The sequence below is a fragment of the Schistocerca nitens genome, chromosome 1 (genome assembly GCF_023898315.1).
Source record: "Schistocerca nitens isolate TAMUIC-IGC-003100 chromosome 1, iqSchNite1.1, whole genome shotgun sequence".
Lineage (NCBI taxonomy): Eukaryota > Metazoa > Arthropoda > Insecta > Orthoptera > Acrididae > Schistocerca > Schistocerca nitens.
In genome coordinates this window covers 473,255,978-473,273,756 of record NC_064614.1, presented here as the reverse complement: position 1 = coordinate 473,273,756, position 17,779 = coordinate 473,255,978, and the positions used below count along the sequence as shown (strand labels likewise).

The 17,779-nt window shown below is 39.2% G+C and overlaps 1 protein-coding gene across 1 annotated transcript in view; it reads left to right on the top strand.

Annotated features, from left to right (window-relative positions):
• LOC126251949 (aminopeptidase N-like) overlaps positions 1 to 14,730 on the top strand; it is a 278,934-nt gene extending 264,204 nt beyond the window's left edge. The window contains exon 19 of the mRNA XM_049952717.1: positions 14,103 to 14,730. Within this exon, the coding sequence (XP_049808674.1) occupies positions 14,103 to 14,258 (156 nt within the window). The 3' untranslated portion in view covers positions 14,259 to 14,730. The remainder of the gene's footprint in view (positions 1 to 14,102) is intronic.
• Positions 14,731 to 17,779: the final 3,049 nt, after the last annotated feature.

The following is a 17,779-nucleotide window of genomic DNA, read 5'->3' as shown; positions in this document are numbered from 1 at the left end:
TTAAGATAAGTTGCATTTGCTGTAATTAAATCTTCTGTCATTAGATGGTACTACTGGGATACTAAGAGCAACAATATCCTCCACTATAATGTAGCAATTCTGTGAATGGTATTAAATCAGTGTAGGTAGACAGACATGTTTCCTCTTCAGTAAGAAGTTTCAATGAGTGGGTTTTCCTGCTATCCCTTATCTTATAAACATGTTTCAACATAAACACACGGTGCAGAGAAAATCAAAATGATCAGATTGATCATGCACCTTTGTAAACGCATTCAGTTGCAGGTAAAGAGTACTGCCATTCTGAGCATTTTGTGACCCGGGGCTCATACAAACAATAAATGAATTTTGTTTACAGGGTTGACACTGTTTTTGTTATACAGTACTCTAATTCTACTTTGATTGCGCACAGAAATTGGAAATTTGTAGTAAGGTCTTATGGGACCAAACTGCAGAACTCATCAGTCTCTGAGCTTATGCACTACTTAATCTAACTTAAACTAACTTACACTAAGGACAACACTCACACCCATGCTCGAGGGGGCTTGAACCTCTGTCGGGTGGAGCCATGCAGACCATGACCCTAGACTGTGCAGCTACCCCCCGCGGCTTGTGCACAGATTCCAAAAGTTAATGTACTTGCTGTATCTCAGAAGGCACTACAAATTGTGCTGTGCTAGTCTCTACCTTAATTACTCCATGACTGTTTAATGGATTTTGACATGAATGACATTTTGGAAAGGTATTACACACATTATTGATGTATTTGACTCTGGACTATTCGGATTATTCTCTTGGTATGTTCCACATTTATGATGACCTGTCACAGACTGGTATTGTTGACTATCTAGTGATTACAGTGAACCCATATTTTCTGAGTTATAAAGAGTGTACTGCACTGTGGTGTAATGATGCTGAAGTCATCTACAAATAGCAGGATAAGAGTATCAGCAATTATAAACTGCATATGGAAGTGTTCAGAAAGTGATGAAGAAGTTGTGGTTTCCTGCCAAAAGCAAGAACTGAAGGATCAACCATTAGTGCTTGGTAGATTCTTGGTCCTTTGTCTGCTGCCAAGGAATGTCAAAACTTAATTGAATGCACAGTATATCAATGGAATAGAATGGTTACACTTCAGTGGCAGTGTAAACAGTGGAAATAATTGGATTTGATCACCCTAAAATCTATATCTCTGTATGAAAAAAACTAGCACTGCTGGAGAATTTGTGTGTTGTGTGTCAATATATTGTGAAGCCTTTTCTCTTTGAATTCATAGCGGACAGCACTGTGCAATGAGGCATCATTGCACAGTTTATTTCAGTTCTGGAAATCAGTCAACAAGTGAGAGTTGGTTTCAATTAAGGGGGCCAAATTTGTTAACCATCAAATCAAACTAAGTAGTAGTGCACAGTTTTTCAATAACTGACCATTGCAAAATGTTTCTTGGCCCCATATTCTCATGATCTCTCAACTTCTGATGTGACATCATCTTCACCCACATTCTGCAAACCAGTGTGAAGTACATGGCAGAAGATACTTCCACTGCGCAATATATCATGGTTTCCCATTCTATGTATGTAAGAGCATAGGAAGAATTGCTGCTTAAAGGACTCTGAGTGTCCTATAATTAGACTAATCTAGTCTTTGCAATCCTTATTGAAGTGATACTTAAAAGAGCTGCAATATATTCCTAGATTTATAAAAGAGCTTCAATATATTCCTAGATTTATCACTTAATATAGGTTAATGAAACTGCATACTTATTCTTTCCTGGGACAGTTGGCATTTGCTCCAAATGCTATCAGTTCATATTTTTCAGCTCTTTTGTGCTAATACCCAATGAGATAAACAAACATGTCATCGAAGTTAAAAGCTTCTGGACTGACAGGCCACATCAACATTTCAACTCTTGTAGTGAGATCTTCTCCATGTTCTTGTGGTGTTCACTTTTGATTTAACACTGTCAAAGACCAGTGTTTCATTCTCTTATAAAGTGGGGAGTTCCTACACTTATGCTGGAGAAGTAAGAGTAATGGATAAATTCTTGTGGCTGCCTATGGTGGGTTATTATCTTTGGATAGTAAGTGAAGTATTCCCATACTAATGCCAAAGAAGGTGATTATTTCCTATACCTCTTGTGACTACCATTGATGGGCCATTGCCAAAGGGATTATTTACACTTATGTAGGAGAAAAGTTATTGGTTAAAATTCTTCCTGCAGCTATTCATGGGCCATTATCATTCAGCTGGAAGCAAAGTGAACAGAGCAAGAGAGGGAAGTGTTTATCCAAAATATTATTGTCCACAGAGATGGCTTCCAGGGCATTGTTTGTTATTGCTTGCACACCACAACTGTGTATTCACTTACTTGATTGTGGGGAGCCATGATGTAGGAACCTATAGTCATCCTCTCTATTGAAGTTACATGCGCTCTTAGAAATTTCAATTGTTTCTCAGATTTTTTTTTCTATAAATGTTTGTTTCCTTACTCAGCATATGTACATTAGTGAAATCAAGGCCACAGTTCTCGTGGCTGTTTGCATACTCTCAAAAATATACTTCGAACACTAAGTCACTCCACAAAGAGTGGGTACAAAATAACTTGGCCATACTTGCAAAGACAGCAGGGAGGGCAATGATAGTGATTGGTGCCCCTTGTGAATGTCTACCACCCAGTAGGGGTGTCACAGGATGACAGCTGAAGCCTATGGAAAAATGCATATCTTGCTTAAATTGTAAGCTACAGCTAGTTAGCGAGTGTTCATATGACTGTATTTCATTAACAGGTTATATTAGTACAATGAATAATTCGACAAGTACAAGTGTTCAAAATCAGTAGTTTGTCACTAGAGTCAAAAAAAAAAAAAAAAAAACCTCGCATACACAAAGCGTCAACCAAAGCAAAACAAGTGTAACCATACACTGCCAGAAGGAGCATTCATAAAGCTAAGCTGCGCGGGATTAGCCGAGCCGTCTAAGGCGCTGCAGTCATGGACTGTGAGGCTGGTTCTGGTAGAGGTTCGCGTCCTCCCTCGGGCATGGGTGTGTGTGTTTGTCCTTAGGATAATTGAAGTTAAGTAGTGTGTAAGCTTAGGGACTGCTGCCTTAGCAGTTAAGTCCCATAAGATTTCACACACATTTGAACATAAAGCTAAATAGGTGTAAAAATGTAATATAGTGGACAACATGGCTTATTACAATAATATACATGAAATAAAGAACATGTGTCATGTGAAAATTTTGTGTCAGTCCCCTGAAAACCTGTTTATCAATACTGCCAAAATATATGGGTCTTTTGTAAAGTACCAAAGGCTTGTGAAGTACTTGTAGCTAGTTTCCCTGCTTCTTCTTTATTCTTTTTATTGTGTAATTGGAACAGCTACTGGTTCTTCCCAGAAGCTGCGGTCAGAAACGCCACAGTGCAAACATGTCATGGGATGAGGAGCAGTGTGGGGGATTGGGGTGAGGGATGGGTGGGAGGAGGTGAAAAAGGCCTCTCTGTCCACCTCAGTGTAGGGCCCTTAACCAGTATCCCATGATTCCGCAAAAGCAGAAATCATGCAAGGTGGTTAGAACTGCTTAAATGTTGTTTGTATTCAAAACTGAAATTGTCTTATGTTTACATGTATTTCTACATGACTACTCAATAGTTAAGACTTCGGTGCTTGGCAGTGGGTTACTCAACAATTAATGCTTCAGTGCTTGACAGACGGTTCCTACAACCATTTTTAGAACATTTCTCAACCTTCTCACTCCAGTAGCAGATTAGAAAATGAGCTCTTAACTCGTTCAGTGTGATCTCTAAATAATCTTATTTTATTATGAAGGTCATTACTCTTTATGTGGATGAAGTCTCAAAACAGTTTCTTATTTGGAGGAGAAAATCTATGACTGAAATTTCATGAAAATATCTTGCCTCAATGAAAGATGCCTTTGTTTTAATGATTGATACCCAAACTAGCATCTCATATCAATGATACTCTCTTCACTATTTCACAATAACACAAAACAATATGCCCTTCTTTGAACTTTTTTGATGTTTTTCGTCAATTCTACTTGTTAAGGATCACCACACTGCTCACAGAAATACCCCAGAAGATGATGGACAAACATAGTGTAGGCTGTCTCTCTAGTAGATTTGTTGCATATTCTAAGTGTTCTGCCAATAAAAAAATGCAGTCTTTGGTTCACCTTACCCACAACATATTCTGTATGATAGTTCCAATCTATGTTGTTTGTAATTGCAATCCCTAGGGATTTAGTTGAATTGACAGCCTTTTCATTTGTATGATTTATCTGAAAAGTTGTCCAAACTTGATAAGAAAATGTCAGATGTAGCTGTTAAACCTCTTCATAAGAAATGTGACAAAAATAATTAAATAATTATCATCCAATTTCCTTAGTGAGAGGAGTCTCACATTTAGGTATAAACAGTTTACTTATAATATCACCTTTGGATTCCATAAGGGTTGCTTGACTGAGAGTGCTATTTACACATTTGCTCATCAAATATTACAAGCCTTAAGTAGTAGAGTATCACCAGTTGGTGATTTTTATGGTCCTTCAAAAGTATTTGATTTTGTAAATCATGTTAAACTCTTAGAGAAACTCATGTTTTATGGAATCGGTGGCTTTAAATGCAACTGGTTTGAATCATACTTAATAAAAAGAATGAAAAAAGTAATGCTGAATAATTCAAATAATGTTGGAAGGGTAGAAAATTTTGGTGACTGGGGAGAAATCACATATGGAGTCCTACAGTGTTCAATTCTGAATCAACACCTATTCCTTATGTATGAGAATGATCTCCCATGTGACATTCAACAAGAAGAATTGGTACTTCTTGCAGACAGTACTAGTGTTATAACAAATCTCATTAGAGAGAAAGCAACAGAAGGAATTGTAAATCATATTTTCCAAAGAAGTGGTCATCAGAAAATCAGCTCTCCCTAAATTCTGAATATTTCATTCTACGCAACAAATAGTCATACCAACAGTTGATGTAGCACATGAGCAGGAGTCAGTAAACAGGGTAGAATGCTACAAATTTTTAGGTGTACATGCTGATGGCAACTGGAACTGGAGTTTTTCAAACAATTAAGTACTGCTATTCTTGCTCTTCATATAACTGCGAACACTGGGAACAACTGAAATTTCCACTCAGTATGGTCTTATGGAATAATATTTTGGGGTAACTCACCAGTCAGAAAGAATATACTGATTGCACAAAAGCAAGCAGTAAGAATAATACGAGGTGCATTCAAGTTCTAAGGCCTCTGATTTTTTTTCTCCGGACTGGAAAGAGATAGAAACATGTGCATTGTTTTAAAATGAGGCCGCGTTCATTGTCAATACATCCCAGAGATGGCAGCACCAAACGGCAGATGGAATTTTACCGCCAGTAGCGAGAATGAGAATGGTTTTAAATACTTAAAATGGCGACATTTTCCTTACTTGAACAGCGTGCAATCATTCGTTTTCTGAATTTGCGTGGTGTGAAACCAATTGAAATTCATCGACAGTTGAAGGAGACATGTGGTGATGGAGTTATGGATGTGTCGAAAGTGCGTTCGTGGGTGCGACAGTTTAATGAAGGCAGAACATAGCGTGACAACAAACCGAAACAACCTCGGGCTCGCACGAGCCGGTCTGACGACATGATCGAGAAAGTGGAGAGAATTGTTTTGGGGGATCGCCGAATGACTGTTGAACAGATCACCTCCTGAGTGGCATTTCGGTGGGTTCTGTGCACACAATCCTGCATGACGACCTGAAAATGCGAAAAGTGTCATCCAGGTGGGTGCCACGAATGCTGACGGATGACCACATGGCTGCCCGTGTGGTTGTTGCCAAGCAATGTTGACACACGACAACAGCATGAATGGGACTTTCTTTTCATCGGTTGTGACAATGGATGAGACGTGGATGCCATTTTTCCATCCAGAAACAAAGTGCCAGTCAGCTCAATGGAAGCACACAGATTCACCGCCACCAAAAAAATTTCGGGTAACCACCAGTGCTGAAAAAATGATGGTGTCCATGTTCTGGGACAGCAAGGGCATAATCCTTACCCATTGCATTCCAAAGGCCACTACGGTAACAGGTGCATCCTACGAAAATGTTTTGAAAAACAAATTCCTTCCTGCTCTGCAACAAAAACATCTGGGAAGGGCTGTGCGTGTGCTGTTTCACCAAGACAACGCACCCGCACATCGAGATAATGTTACGCAACAGTTTCTTCATGATAACAACTTTGAAATGATTTCTCATGCTCCCTACTCACCTGACCTGGCTCCTAGTGACTTTTGGCTTTTTCCAACAATGAAAGACACTCTCTGTGGCCGCACATTCACCAGCCGTGCTGCTATTGCCTCAGTGATTTTCCAGTGGTCAAAACAGACTCCTAAAGAAGCCTTCGCCGCTGCCATGGAATCATGGCATCAGCATTGTGAAAAATGTGTACGTCTGCAGGGCGATTACGTCAAGAAGTAACGCCAGTTTCATCGATTTCGGGTGAGTAGTTAATTAGAAAAAAAATCAGAGGCCTTAGAACTTGAATGCACCTCGTATGTGGGGTCCAGCCCACAGGCAGCTCTTCACAGAATGATGCATTTTAACTGCACCATCACAATACACATATTCACTAATGAAATTCATTATAAATAATCCATCACAATTTGAAAATAACAGTGATGTCCTTATCTACAACACTATATGAGAAAAGTGACCTTTACTACCCATTATTAAAGCTGTTAGTGGCACAGAAAGGAGTTCACTATGCAGCAGTTTTTTTATCAACTGTCTGAAAACAAAGTGTCTGATAGGTAGCAAAGCAAGTTTTAAATCTAACCAAAATAATTTCTCCTGGACAACACCTTCTATTCCAGTTCATCATTTTGAGAGCATATGAAAAGAAATTCAGACCAAGAGAAAGTAAAGGTTGTCCAAACAGTCCCATCAACAGACTGTGTACCCCCATTTGGCATCAACAGCAGTGTGTCTTCTCACATGCAACTGATCATAGAGGTGCTGAATGACATCTTGCAATAAATTGTCTCAGGCAATTTGCACTTTTTGTTACAAACTTGGCACTGGTTATTGTGTGCACTGAAGAATGAGTAAGTTCCCACTTTATCATGTCCCACACATGTTTAATTGGCGAGAGATTATGTGACCTTGCTGACCAAGGCAGCTGTTTTACACCATGAAGAGCACGTTACATCACAACACCTGTATTTAGATGGGCATCATCTTGCTGAAAAAGCACATCACCTTCCTACTGAAGAAATGGCAGTAACATGGGGATAATAGATTGTGCAAAGTAGCAGACAACTCATTGCTTTACCCTGCAGAAACACCAAATGTGACCGCAAGTTGTAACTGATGGTTTGCCACGCCCTGAAGCCTGCAATGGGTCCTGTGTGTTGTGGGTGAATACACTCTAGAATAGGTCACTCACCAGGTCTATGCCATACATCTGCATGTCCATCATTCACATACAGACAGAACCTACTCTCATCACTTACAACATGTAAGTGCCACTCCACTCTCCATTCAACTCTTTCACAATACCAGAGAAACCATGCTTGGTGATGATGTGTAATCAATAACAACCTGGCCAGAGCACATGTGATCTTAGTCCTACTCCAAGCAGATGGTTACCAATGGTCCATGGAGGTACAGCAGGTGCAACATACATCTAGATTTCACCCCTGGATGATGTTCAGTTGGACACTGCTGCTCACATCATGCTTTGATCTTGAAATCTGTCTTTATTACATGGATACCCAGGAGCTGGGCTATGGGTATGACAATGTCCCATTGCAGGAAGCACCAACACACCACCAATACATTGTGCCTAACATGTACAGTAATCCGTTGTTACATCTGTCCAGCTTCCTGCAGGTCCACAATGCAATCCTGTTCATACACCCAGGTGCCAGACCTTAAGGTGTTTCATTTTTTCTTGCCATGAAGTATATTCATTAATGTTAACACTTATCATGTATACACATTCCATAAACTGACTCACCCACAACAAAAGAACTGTTCAAATGATCTATGGAACATGTAACTAATAATGCAACTTGATGTGTGATTTGAGGTGTGACCTAGACAGTAAACGACAGCATCATCTGCAAACAATCACAGACAGCTACTCAGATAATATACTAAATCATTTATACAAATTAAGAACAGTAGAGAGCCTATAACACTTCCTTGGGAAACCCCAAGTATCACTTCTGTTTCAATGAATGACTTCCCATCGATTAGTATGAACTGTGACAGGAAATTATGAATGCAGTCACGCATCTGAGATGATACCCATAACCATGCTATTTGACTGAAATCCATAAATATGGAATCAACCCGAGATCCCATATTGACAGCACTCATTATTTTGTGTGAATAGAGAGTCAGGTGTGTTTTACAAGAGAGATATTATGTGAATCCATGCTGGCTGTATAGATAATTTTCTTCAAGGTATTTTATAATTTTCTAATGCAGGGTACATTCCAAAGTCTTACTGTACGTCAGGTGTCAATGATATGGATATATAAATCAGTTGACTACTTCTGCACTGCTGTTTGTGAAATTTGCGACACCAAGTAGGAGACATGTGACTACAACGAAATTTATTCCACAGATTAGTGACATAACAATACACAAGTGAATTACAGAACAGCAGATGCGCTTTGACTATGAGAATTCTGTACAGTGTGAAGTTGCCACATGCTGCAGTCAGAACCTCTAGACATCATGGTGTGAACACAAAAAGGGTCTAGCTATGCTGCTGGGGAACAAACTGTCACACAGTTTGTAGGAGCATCCACAGAGCATCAACTGTTGTTGCATGAGGACCAGAACAAACAAACTGCCATACTACCGTACCCCAGACATTTGAGAGGTGACATGTCCGGGGAATATGTGGGCCAAGAAAGCAGTGGTACCCACTCTGCATCAAAAAAAAAAATTTGCACTTTCCTCACATGTCCCTGGGCACTGTCCTGCTGAAATATGAAATGTGGAGCTGCCTGCAGGATGGGCAGTGTCCCAGGCTCTGAAACTGCCCTGATGTAGTAGTTGATATTAACATTTCACTCAGTACACAGGAAGCGCAATTGCCAAAGGTGTCCCAAACTATCACACTTGTTGTCACTTGCTACCATTTAAAGGGATACAACCATCACAGCTTTATTTCACAGTCTCCATTACAGTAGCAAGACAGCACAGTCTACTGTTTGCTACAAATTTCAATAGAAGGCCTAAGAGTCGCTTCTCATTTCCCAGCACCCCATGCATCCCAGCCTATCTCAAGGAAGATGACCAACTGGACCAGTTGACAGGTCTTTTTTTACATCCAGTAGACAGAGAATGAAGCATTTTATTTTGTTGTCTCTGTCATTCTGCATTTCTTCCTGCACTGCTGTCTTTTACAAGTGCTGTTTGGTGTCAGAGCAGGGATGTTAGTGGCAGAAAAATATTGTGCAGAAGGAGTATTATGGTGCAATGCCAAGGGAAACTACATGCACTACTACACAACAAGGGCATCTTTTGGTAAATAGGAAGTATTCCTAGAGGATACGTACAGTGAACTACTGGACAGTGGTACCATCTCTTAGCAACAGTGACCATTTCTTAGGGGGTGGTTATAACAGGTGCACCCTTGTGACAGTAGCAAAAACCATGTACCAAGATTGACACAGACCCGATTCTCCCAAAACTGTGACACAAGCAGACAATTCTATGCTCAAATGCTAAGCATTTTATAAGCCAGATTACTATGTTTGATGTTTTTATGCCTGCAGAGGAAATCTGACATTGTCAGGACCACCTGCAGGAAACCCTAGAAGAGCTGTACACAATAAATGATTCAGTACAGAAATTCCCTGATGACACTAAATATGAAGCCAAGACAGAAGCATGCATGAACTATACAGATAAACGCGAATGGGAAAGGGCTGTTCGTAAAAATACAGTCGGGGGATAAAAATACAGCTGATACGTGTTTGTCAACCTCTGCAGCTCACCAATTCACCTATGTGGATGAGCATCAAACTGCCACCTTTCTCAAGTGACACAAAAGCATGACCTCGATGGCAGCATTTCACACCTTCCATAGACAAAAATTTTATTGTGTCAGTTATCAGTAAGCACATGTTCCTCTCTGGAACATTGGGGAAGCCAATGATTTCATTGGTGGAAATGCTGTTATGGCTAACATGTATGAGTAGACAAAACAAATTTTGAAATTCAAATACAGGATAAGAACAGGATTATCCAAAGTATAGTTGAGTTGCTCAAGAACATTAACGTTTCTACTTCAGACTCTCGACACTACCTACATTGATTGCCATAAGCAGATCCAAGTACTAGGAGAGTGCTCACCCACAAATTGCTATGTGCATTCACAGAGGCAATTTTCAGAATGAAATATACATGGATGTACCATTCTACAAGATCATGTACCCCACATATCTGCTTTTCATGTGAAGGTAAAATGAAGGAGGACAGGAAGAAGAAACAACAACTTTCAGACCCTTTTTGCATGTACTGCAAAGCGAGGGGGCACTGGGGCCAAATTTGACAAAAAGCTGTTATCTTACAGACTTGCATAGACATCTCAAATAAACCGAACAACTCCTCACTATGCCTTAGATGTGGCCATAACCAAAACCAGCATTTTAAACAGGAAACAGCATCATGTGTGAAATGAAAGGGTGTGTACCACATTTCCGTCTGCAATAGCCACCTCGTGACAGTGAATAAGACTAGAAAGATGACTCCCTACATCACATACCTGCAAACCATTCCTGTGAGTATCACTGGACCAATCAGTTAGGAGTACGTTGACACATGCAGTACTAGGCACAGGGAGTCAGTCAAGTTTTATTCACCATTCACTGACTTAATCTCTCTTAATCACTGTCACTGAAAACACAATTCAGAAGATAATGGCATCTGACTCAGCCCACGCTTCATCCCTCTCAAGGAAGAAGTTTCATTTTCATGTAATGCGATACTCCACCACCATTCACGTTATCACCTACAGCTTTCGAAAGCAACAATAAATTCCCATACAAACCGACAGTACTATGAAATGTAGGAGATATGCCCTTGAGGGAGGGTTCACAGTTGACAGATCCGAAAGGAGACTCTGAAAATGTCCCTATTGAAGTCACAATCAGCACTGATTATTATTGGAAAACTGTGACTTTGAAACTACCAATTAAAGTATAATTGCTGGTACTGCAATTAACCAGGCAACCATCAACATCATTCAGGGTAGTTTCAATGAGATTTTTGATAAGTAGCTGCATTGCATTTGGGACCTGGAGACAAAATGCGTAACTACTGAAGCGTGACTTTGCTCCTTACAAAACAAGTTGCAAAAGAATGAGGACTGAAGGTTATTTATCATACAAACACCTCAGACCAAATTAAGAGGGATCATGTAGAAGCTGCACCTAAGGACTGCACAGTTGGAAACATGTTTTATAAACTACACTGTATAGTGGTGGAATGCAGCAATGGAAGTAGGCTAATCAGATACAGCATATTGTTCAGTGCATCATCACGCACCCTAGGATTGAGACCTAATTTACTGCAAGACATCCTCGAAACCTTGTTACGATTATGAAAGCTTCCAATCTGACTAGCATGTGACATGGTGCAAGCCTTCTTACAACTGATCTTCAACAAAGAGGACAGATGTCTTTCTAGGTTATAGTGGTATTATGTCAAAAAAACTGAGAATGGTGCCTACAACACTATGAATGACATGACATCGTAGCACTTCAAATGTTTGCAATTTCCACTTTCACTGAGGCCATTCCTTTTGTCAACAGCCATAAGGCAGTTAGCAACACTACACAGTGGAAAATATTTATGTGTGTTGCCACTCAGACAATTCTACATTCATGGACAATTTTATAGCTAGTGCGAGAGATAAGGCTGCAACTGTTTATTATGAACTGACAACACTCTTCCTGCAAATAAGCCTTCTCCTTTCCAAATGAGCAACTAGTCTGAAAGATCTACCCAAGGCCATGGAATAAAGCCTGAAATGTGAGTCTTGGCAGTCAACTATGAAGATAACTATCTCCACTGACTGCTAGCAGAAGATAACTGAAGACTTGACTGACACACTGGCAACTAAGAGAAGTGTTCTTTGAGTAGCAGCTCAGTTTTATGACCTTCTTGGTCTGTTCACACTCACTGGGACTGTTGCTAAACTAATCTTCAAAGACACATGACTGAGGGGCCTTGCATGGGAGTGGAGTTTGCCCATAGATCTTGCACATAGTTGACACCCCTGGTTTTGGCCCCAAACTGTTAGTACTTACTACTTTTTAAAGGAATTCAAACAAAGTAGTTTCAGCACACACAGCTTTACTTCACAGCATCTATTATAGTAGTAGTCATATCACACATGTGCTACAGATGGTATCACAGTCTACTGTTTGCTATAAAATGTCAACAGATGACATAAGAGCTTTTTCTTCATTCCCCAAAAACAGTGTTTGTTCCACTATGCCACTCAACAAAGAAGTCTGCTCAGTTGCTTTGACCATGGTAACATCAAACACATATGGAGCTGTCACTGCAGGACACATTTAAGTGGAATTTTGCAAGAAAACACTACATTTTGACATTCAGCACACCAGTGATAGCGTTCACGTGTCCATTCCAGTTTGAAACACAGGTAGTCAGTGGGAGCCAACCCAGTGCCATGCATGACAACCCTCAGAAATGATGTCAGACCATTGATGCAGAAGTGTGCACACTTGTCTCAGTGCTCCAATGTTGAGCCAACACTGAGGATGAAGTTGTTCTGTTGGTTACAGAAAATGACAGTCATCCTGCATAGTGTTTGAATTGTGTGGTCCAGTACCTGCTCGTCACTATGTATGACATTCTTTTATCCTCTGGTTTCATGCATGCATCACTGTCACAGCAGAATGCGCTGTACAACCCACATCATCATGGTATGACAAACCTGTTTCCCAGAGACCAAGCATTCTGCAGATTTGAACTCACTCACATGCTGATATTGTGTCCTTTGACATCATCTAGGCATATCAGCAATTGCTTGCATGTTTCCACTTTGCTTGACAATCTTGTACTGAGTGAGTGTGGTGTAACACAGGCCTATCTGGTCACAAAAAAGAGGGTATTGTTGTGCCTACATACAAGCCATCTCTCTGCAACCTTAACCACTTATTATGGCTCTGCTGTTCTACAAATCCTCCAATTTTGAAATCATTGAGACCATTCCTACTTGGTGTTGCAATTTTAAAACAATTGTGTATTTCCTTTTGCGTGTACTGGTGTGGCTTGCAGCTTTCTAGTCCTAAGTCAAATGGGTAATGGTTGTATATGATTGCTAAAAATGGAGATATTTTATCAGCATACTCTGAGTGAAATGTAGTAACTGGTATCCAATCTGGACCAGAAGACGTGTCTTTATTAAGTGACTTAAGTTGCTTTGCTATATTGAGGGTATACTAGATTACTCATATTGGCAGCTGTTCTTGATTCGAGCTCTGGAATATTTACTGCATCTCCTTCAGCGAAGGACTCTCAGAAAAATGTGATTAGTAGGTTCGCTTTAATGGCGCTATCACCAGAACAGTTGCCATTGCTATTTCATAATGAAGATGTTGATTGCTTTGCTGCTGGTATACTTAACATATGACCAGAATGTCTTTGGACTTTCTTTCAGATTTCAAGACAGAGTTTCTTTGTGAAAACTATTAAAAGCATTTCACATAGAAGTCCTTAAGTATTGGCATGCTTAATAAAGATTCTAACTGCAACAATTGCATACATTTATCACAAAAAAAAAAAAAAACAATATAAAAGAGAGTGAAGCACAAAACATTTAACACAGCAGACAGCAATGGTTACTTCACACAGGATTGTCAGCTAGGTAATGATGGCTGGAACAAAAAACATATGACTACCAGCAGAAAAGTTCCACTTCTTTAGATTCAGATTTATGGAGATGATTGGTCAGCTAAAGTTAACGCATTGTACATAAATGTTCAAAATAAAGCAACTCCATTTACTTGCTGTTTTCTGAGTATTGCTAATGCTTCCAGGTTTCAGACTTCTATGCGGCTCGTCAGCGTGACACACCATCTCTGCTGCCAGTTTTGAGAAACACTATGCAGGTCATCAAGGAACACACAAAGTGGACTGATCGCAGTGTCTCACAGATTGAATCATGGATAAATCAATATCTCAGTGAATACTAAGTGCAGACATCTCTGGACTCTTCACATTTTAGTTTCACTCCTGAAACAAATACATATCAAAATGTTTCCAGTAAATGTGTACTATCAATAAAAATTTTCTTTCCATGTTTTATGTTTCATGTGAGAAATTGCAGTTTTTTGAAGTGTCTTGTATTTGCTTCTACTGTAGACAGTACTGTAGTACATTTACAAGTCTAGTTGATTTGTATGACTGTATGATTAAGTGTAATCAAATGGTATCTCTGTATTGAAATTTGGGTATCATAAATCCTGTATTGTTCCTTCCACTAAGAATTAGTGTAATGCAGCAAATCTGTCTGCGGGTTTGCTATCTTTATGTACTAGTCAGCATGTCTATATTAACATGTGTTTTTAGAAATAAGTTGTGTTAACAGAAACTTGGAAGAGATAAGTAGTTGATCTACATACACATGTGCAAGAATAACAGTGGAAACTAAAATTAATAAATACATATGTCACTAGAAAAAAATCTTGGAATATGTGCTATGAAACAACATCCTCTTCAGTAACATAAATTCACAAGAGCACCATCTTGAGATGATATGCTCCAGTTGTTTCCTGAACAAATGTTGGTTACTGAATTCAGACAATAATTTTAAATTACACTGTACATTCACTGTATTCATGTGCCATGACTAAAGAATGCAGGTGCGTTACGCACTAAGAATCTAATAATATGAGGAGAGTATTACTTAGAGCACACAACCCGTAAGTTGACTGACACCATCACTGGACACATGAGTGATATTATGTACAGAAACTGTCGTTTATAGTGGAGTCTCTCCTCCCCATGGCATACTGCCTACGGTTGACCTTTTTCTGGCAGTTTACTCAAATTGACAGAGAGAACAGATAGCCTACTTTCAAATATCTGTTAGTAATCAACAAAACTGGATGACTTTGCCAGTTCATTAAACTTGGGAACATCTCTTGTTAGTATAAAACTATGTTGTGACTCACACCAGAACCATTAATTTTTCTTTCTGTGTCCTATTGTTAGAATTTGTTCCTTCATCAATGACATTAGGGAGCGATTGTCCTCTTATTGAATTTTCTGAACCTCATTGTGGTTCTACAAAATTACTCATCTGTGCAAATGTAATTCTGATGACATGTCTGCCTGCTTAGCTGAGTGATAACATGCTCGCCTCCCCTGCTGCCAGCCTGGGTTCAATCCCTGGCCAGGGTGAAGATTTTCTCCACTCGTAGACTGGGTGTTGTGTTGTCCTCATCATCATTTCATTCTCATCACCGGCACGCAGGTCATCCAGTGTGGCATCAAGTGAAATAAGACTTGCACTCGACAGCTGAACTTCCCTGAATCATTTCCCATAACATTCTGAAAAAGTGTGACTCTGGCCTCTCATAAACTTCGAAAGATTTTCATGGAAGAGTCACCTTTCAGATTATTAATTTTATGTGCACTTTGAGTTGTTAAACTGTTGGAAAGACATTCTGTGTCCAGATTATCAATTACTAAATGTACCGCAGTCTTTGGCTGGTAAAGTGGAGATATGCCTCTAGGTGATACTGTGGATCTAGAGTAAGCTAGTCAATAGGAGGCCTGCAAAGGCCTGGTCATGTGATAGCATGCCATCTACAATGGAAGACAAAACTTTATTAATTCTGTTTCCATTTCTGCCATGCCATGGATAACTGATGTGTCTTATTCTCAGAAGTTGTTGGAACTGGCTTATGGGTGGTGTGTATTTGAATTGAGGTTACATTGCGATAGCCATTCTCATGCTACAACCTGTAAGGACTGTCATGAGACCACAGCATACTCTACTTGCCAGGCATAATATTTTGTTTGCAATGCTTTCAAGTCTCTAGATATGCCATCATCATTCATGTTCAGATTTAATTTCCATTGGTCACAGAGATTTTGTATTTTACAGACTATAACACACACTTTTTTCTGGGAAATATTTCCTCAAAAATTCAGGTGCATCTTATACTTGATGGCCATATATTCGATGCCATGGGAAACCTGTCTCTATCTGTCATAAATGAATTCAACTGGCAGCAGCAGCGCACAAATACAATGAACATGAGTTGTAGGGATTCACAAGCTTGACAAAATATGAGAGAGGAATGGAACAAATGGATGATGGATGAGACCCAATATGAATTCACACTGAAGGGAGCTTTAAAACAATCTACAATCAAAGAAGTGTGTCAGTTGATGAAACAGTCATGGTCTAGAGTGAGAGAAGACATTATTGTTAAATCTTTCAAGAAGTGTGGCATAATTAATGCTCTTGATAGCATTGAAGACCATCTTATATATGAAGAGGACATTAATAATTATGAAAAGGAAGAAGAAGAACGTTCAAATGATGATTTTCAAGGATTTTAAAGGTCAATTCAGTTTTATAATATAATTTTTTCTAGTCTGGCTTTCCAATCTAACAATAAAAATGGTAAAAATGTTAAAGAAAACTGCTTAAAAATTAATTTGAGTCTTTTAGTTCATAGCGTCTTATGCGGTAAATCTTGCTACATGCTTTTGGTGCAGTATTGGTAATGCACTGGTCCTTCAGTGAAGTTAGCGCATTGGTTTATTACACATGCACTGATTTAATATTGTTTAAAGTATTCTGGTGTGTTACGGAATTTGCTTTTGTTCTGATTTTCATATATTGTGGACTTGTCTGCCACGCTGTCCATCATGAGACAATGTAAATTCATTGTTTATCATTGGTCTCCAATTTCCTTATTAATAGTCAGGAATTTAACAAAAGAATCTTTGGTTTATTTTCTTCCCTCACTCATGTACGAAATCAGCATAATGTTTGTATCGCATACATGCTCTTATATTCATTCAAGCAACTGCATGAAGTTATTAGTCAAACAGAAAGCAGCTGCTACCAGCAGGAATATTTCGAATTCTTTGCACGCATTCATGGCCTGTAAGGAAAGTCAGAATTGCTGAGGCAGTGAGGTTTCACACTGTTCAAGATTTTGTTAGTTGCAACTGTTATATTTCACATTTTTTTGTGAACAGATGTAGGGTTACCATGTGTGGATGAACATCCTCTTTGCACATGATATAATGGAGGTCACATCTACTCTTTTCAGTCCCACATGTACAACTGAGACTTAATCATTCAAACATTTGTTCATGCCTTCATTTATTTCCTGTTGCACAGTGAAAGCACCTTATACTCTTGAATATTTCCATTAAGTATTATTCATGTAGTTTGGGTCAATATTTTGTGTAAAAGAGGCAAATTTTCAGGCAATTTTACAGAAGTCACATATTTTGTGTACTCAGTTCAGTTCATTTGGTGTGCACAGTTTAATTCAAAGAAACAAAGCAGGCTTTCAACCTTTTTCTTTTAACACAAAATAAAAATTGTTTAGTACAAAATATTTCACTTCTCGGATGAACAAATATGGCTGCTTTATGCAGCTGTGACATCATCTTTATTTTTTTCATCACACTTAACAGATCAACAATGGTTGCTACTGCTCTCATTTTACTGCTTGCCTCTGGG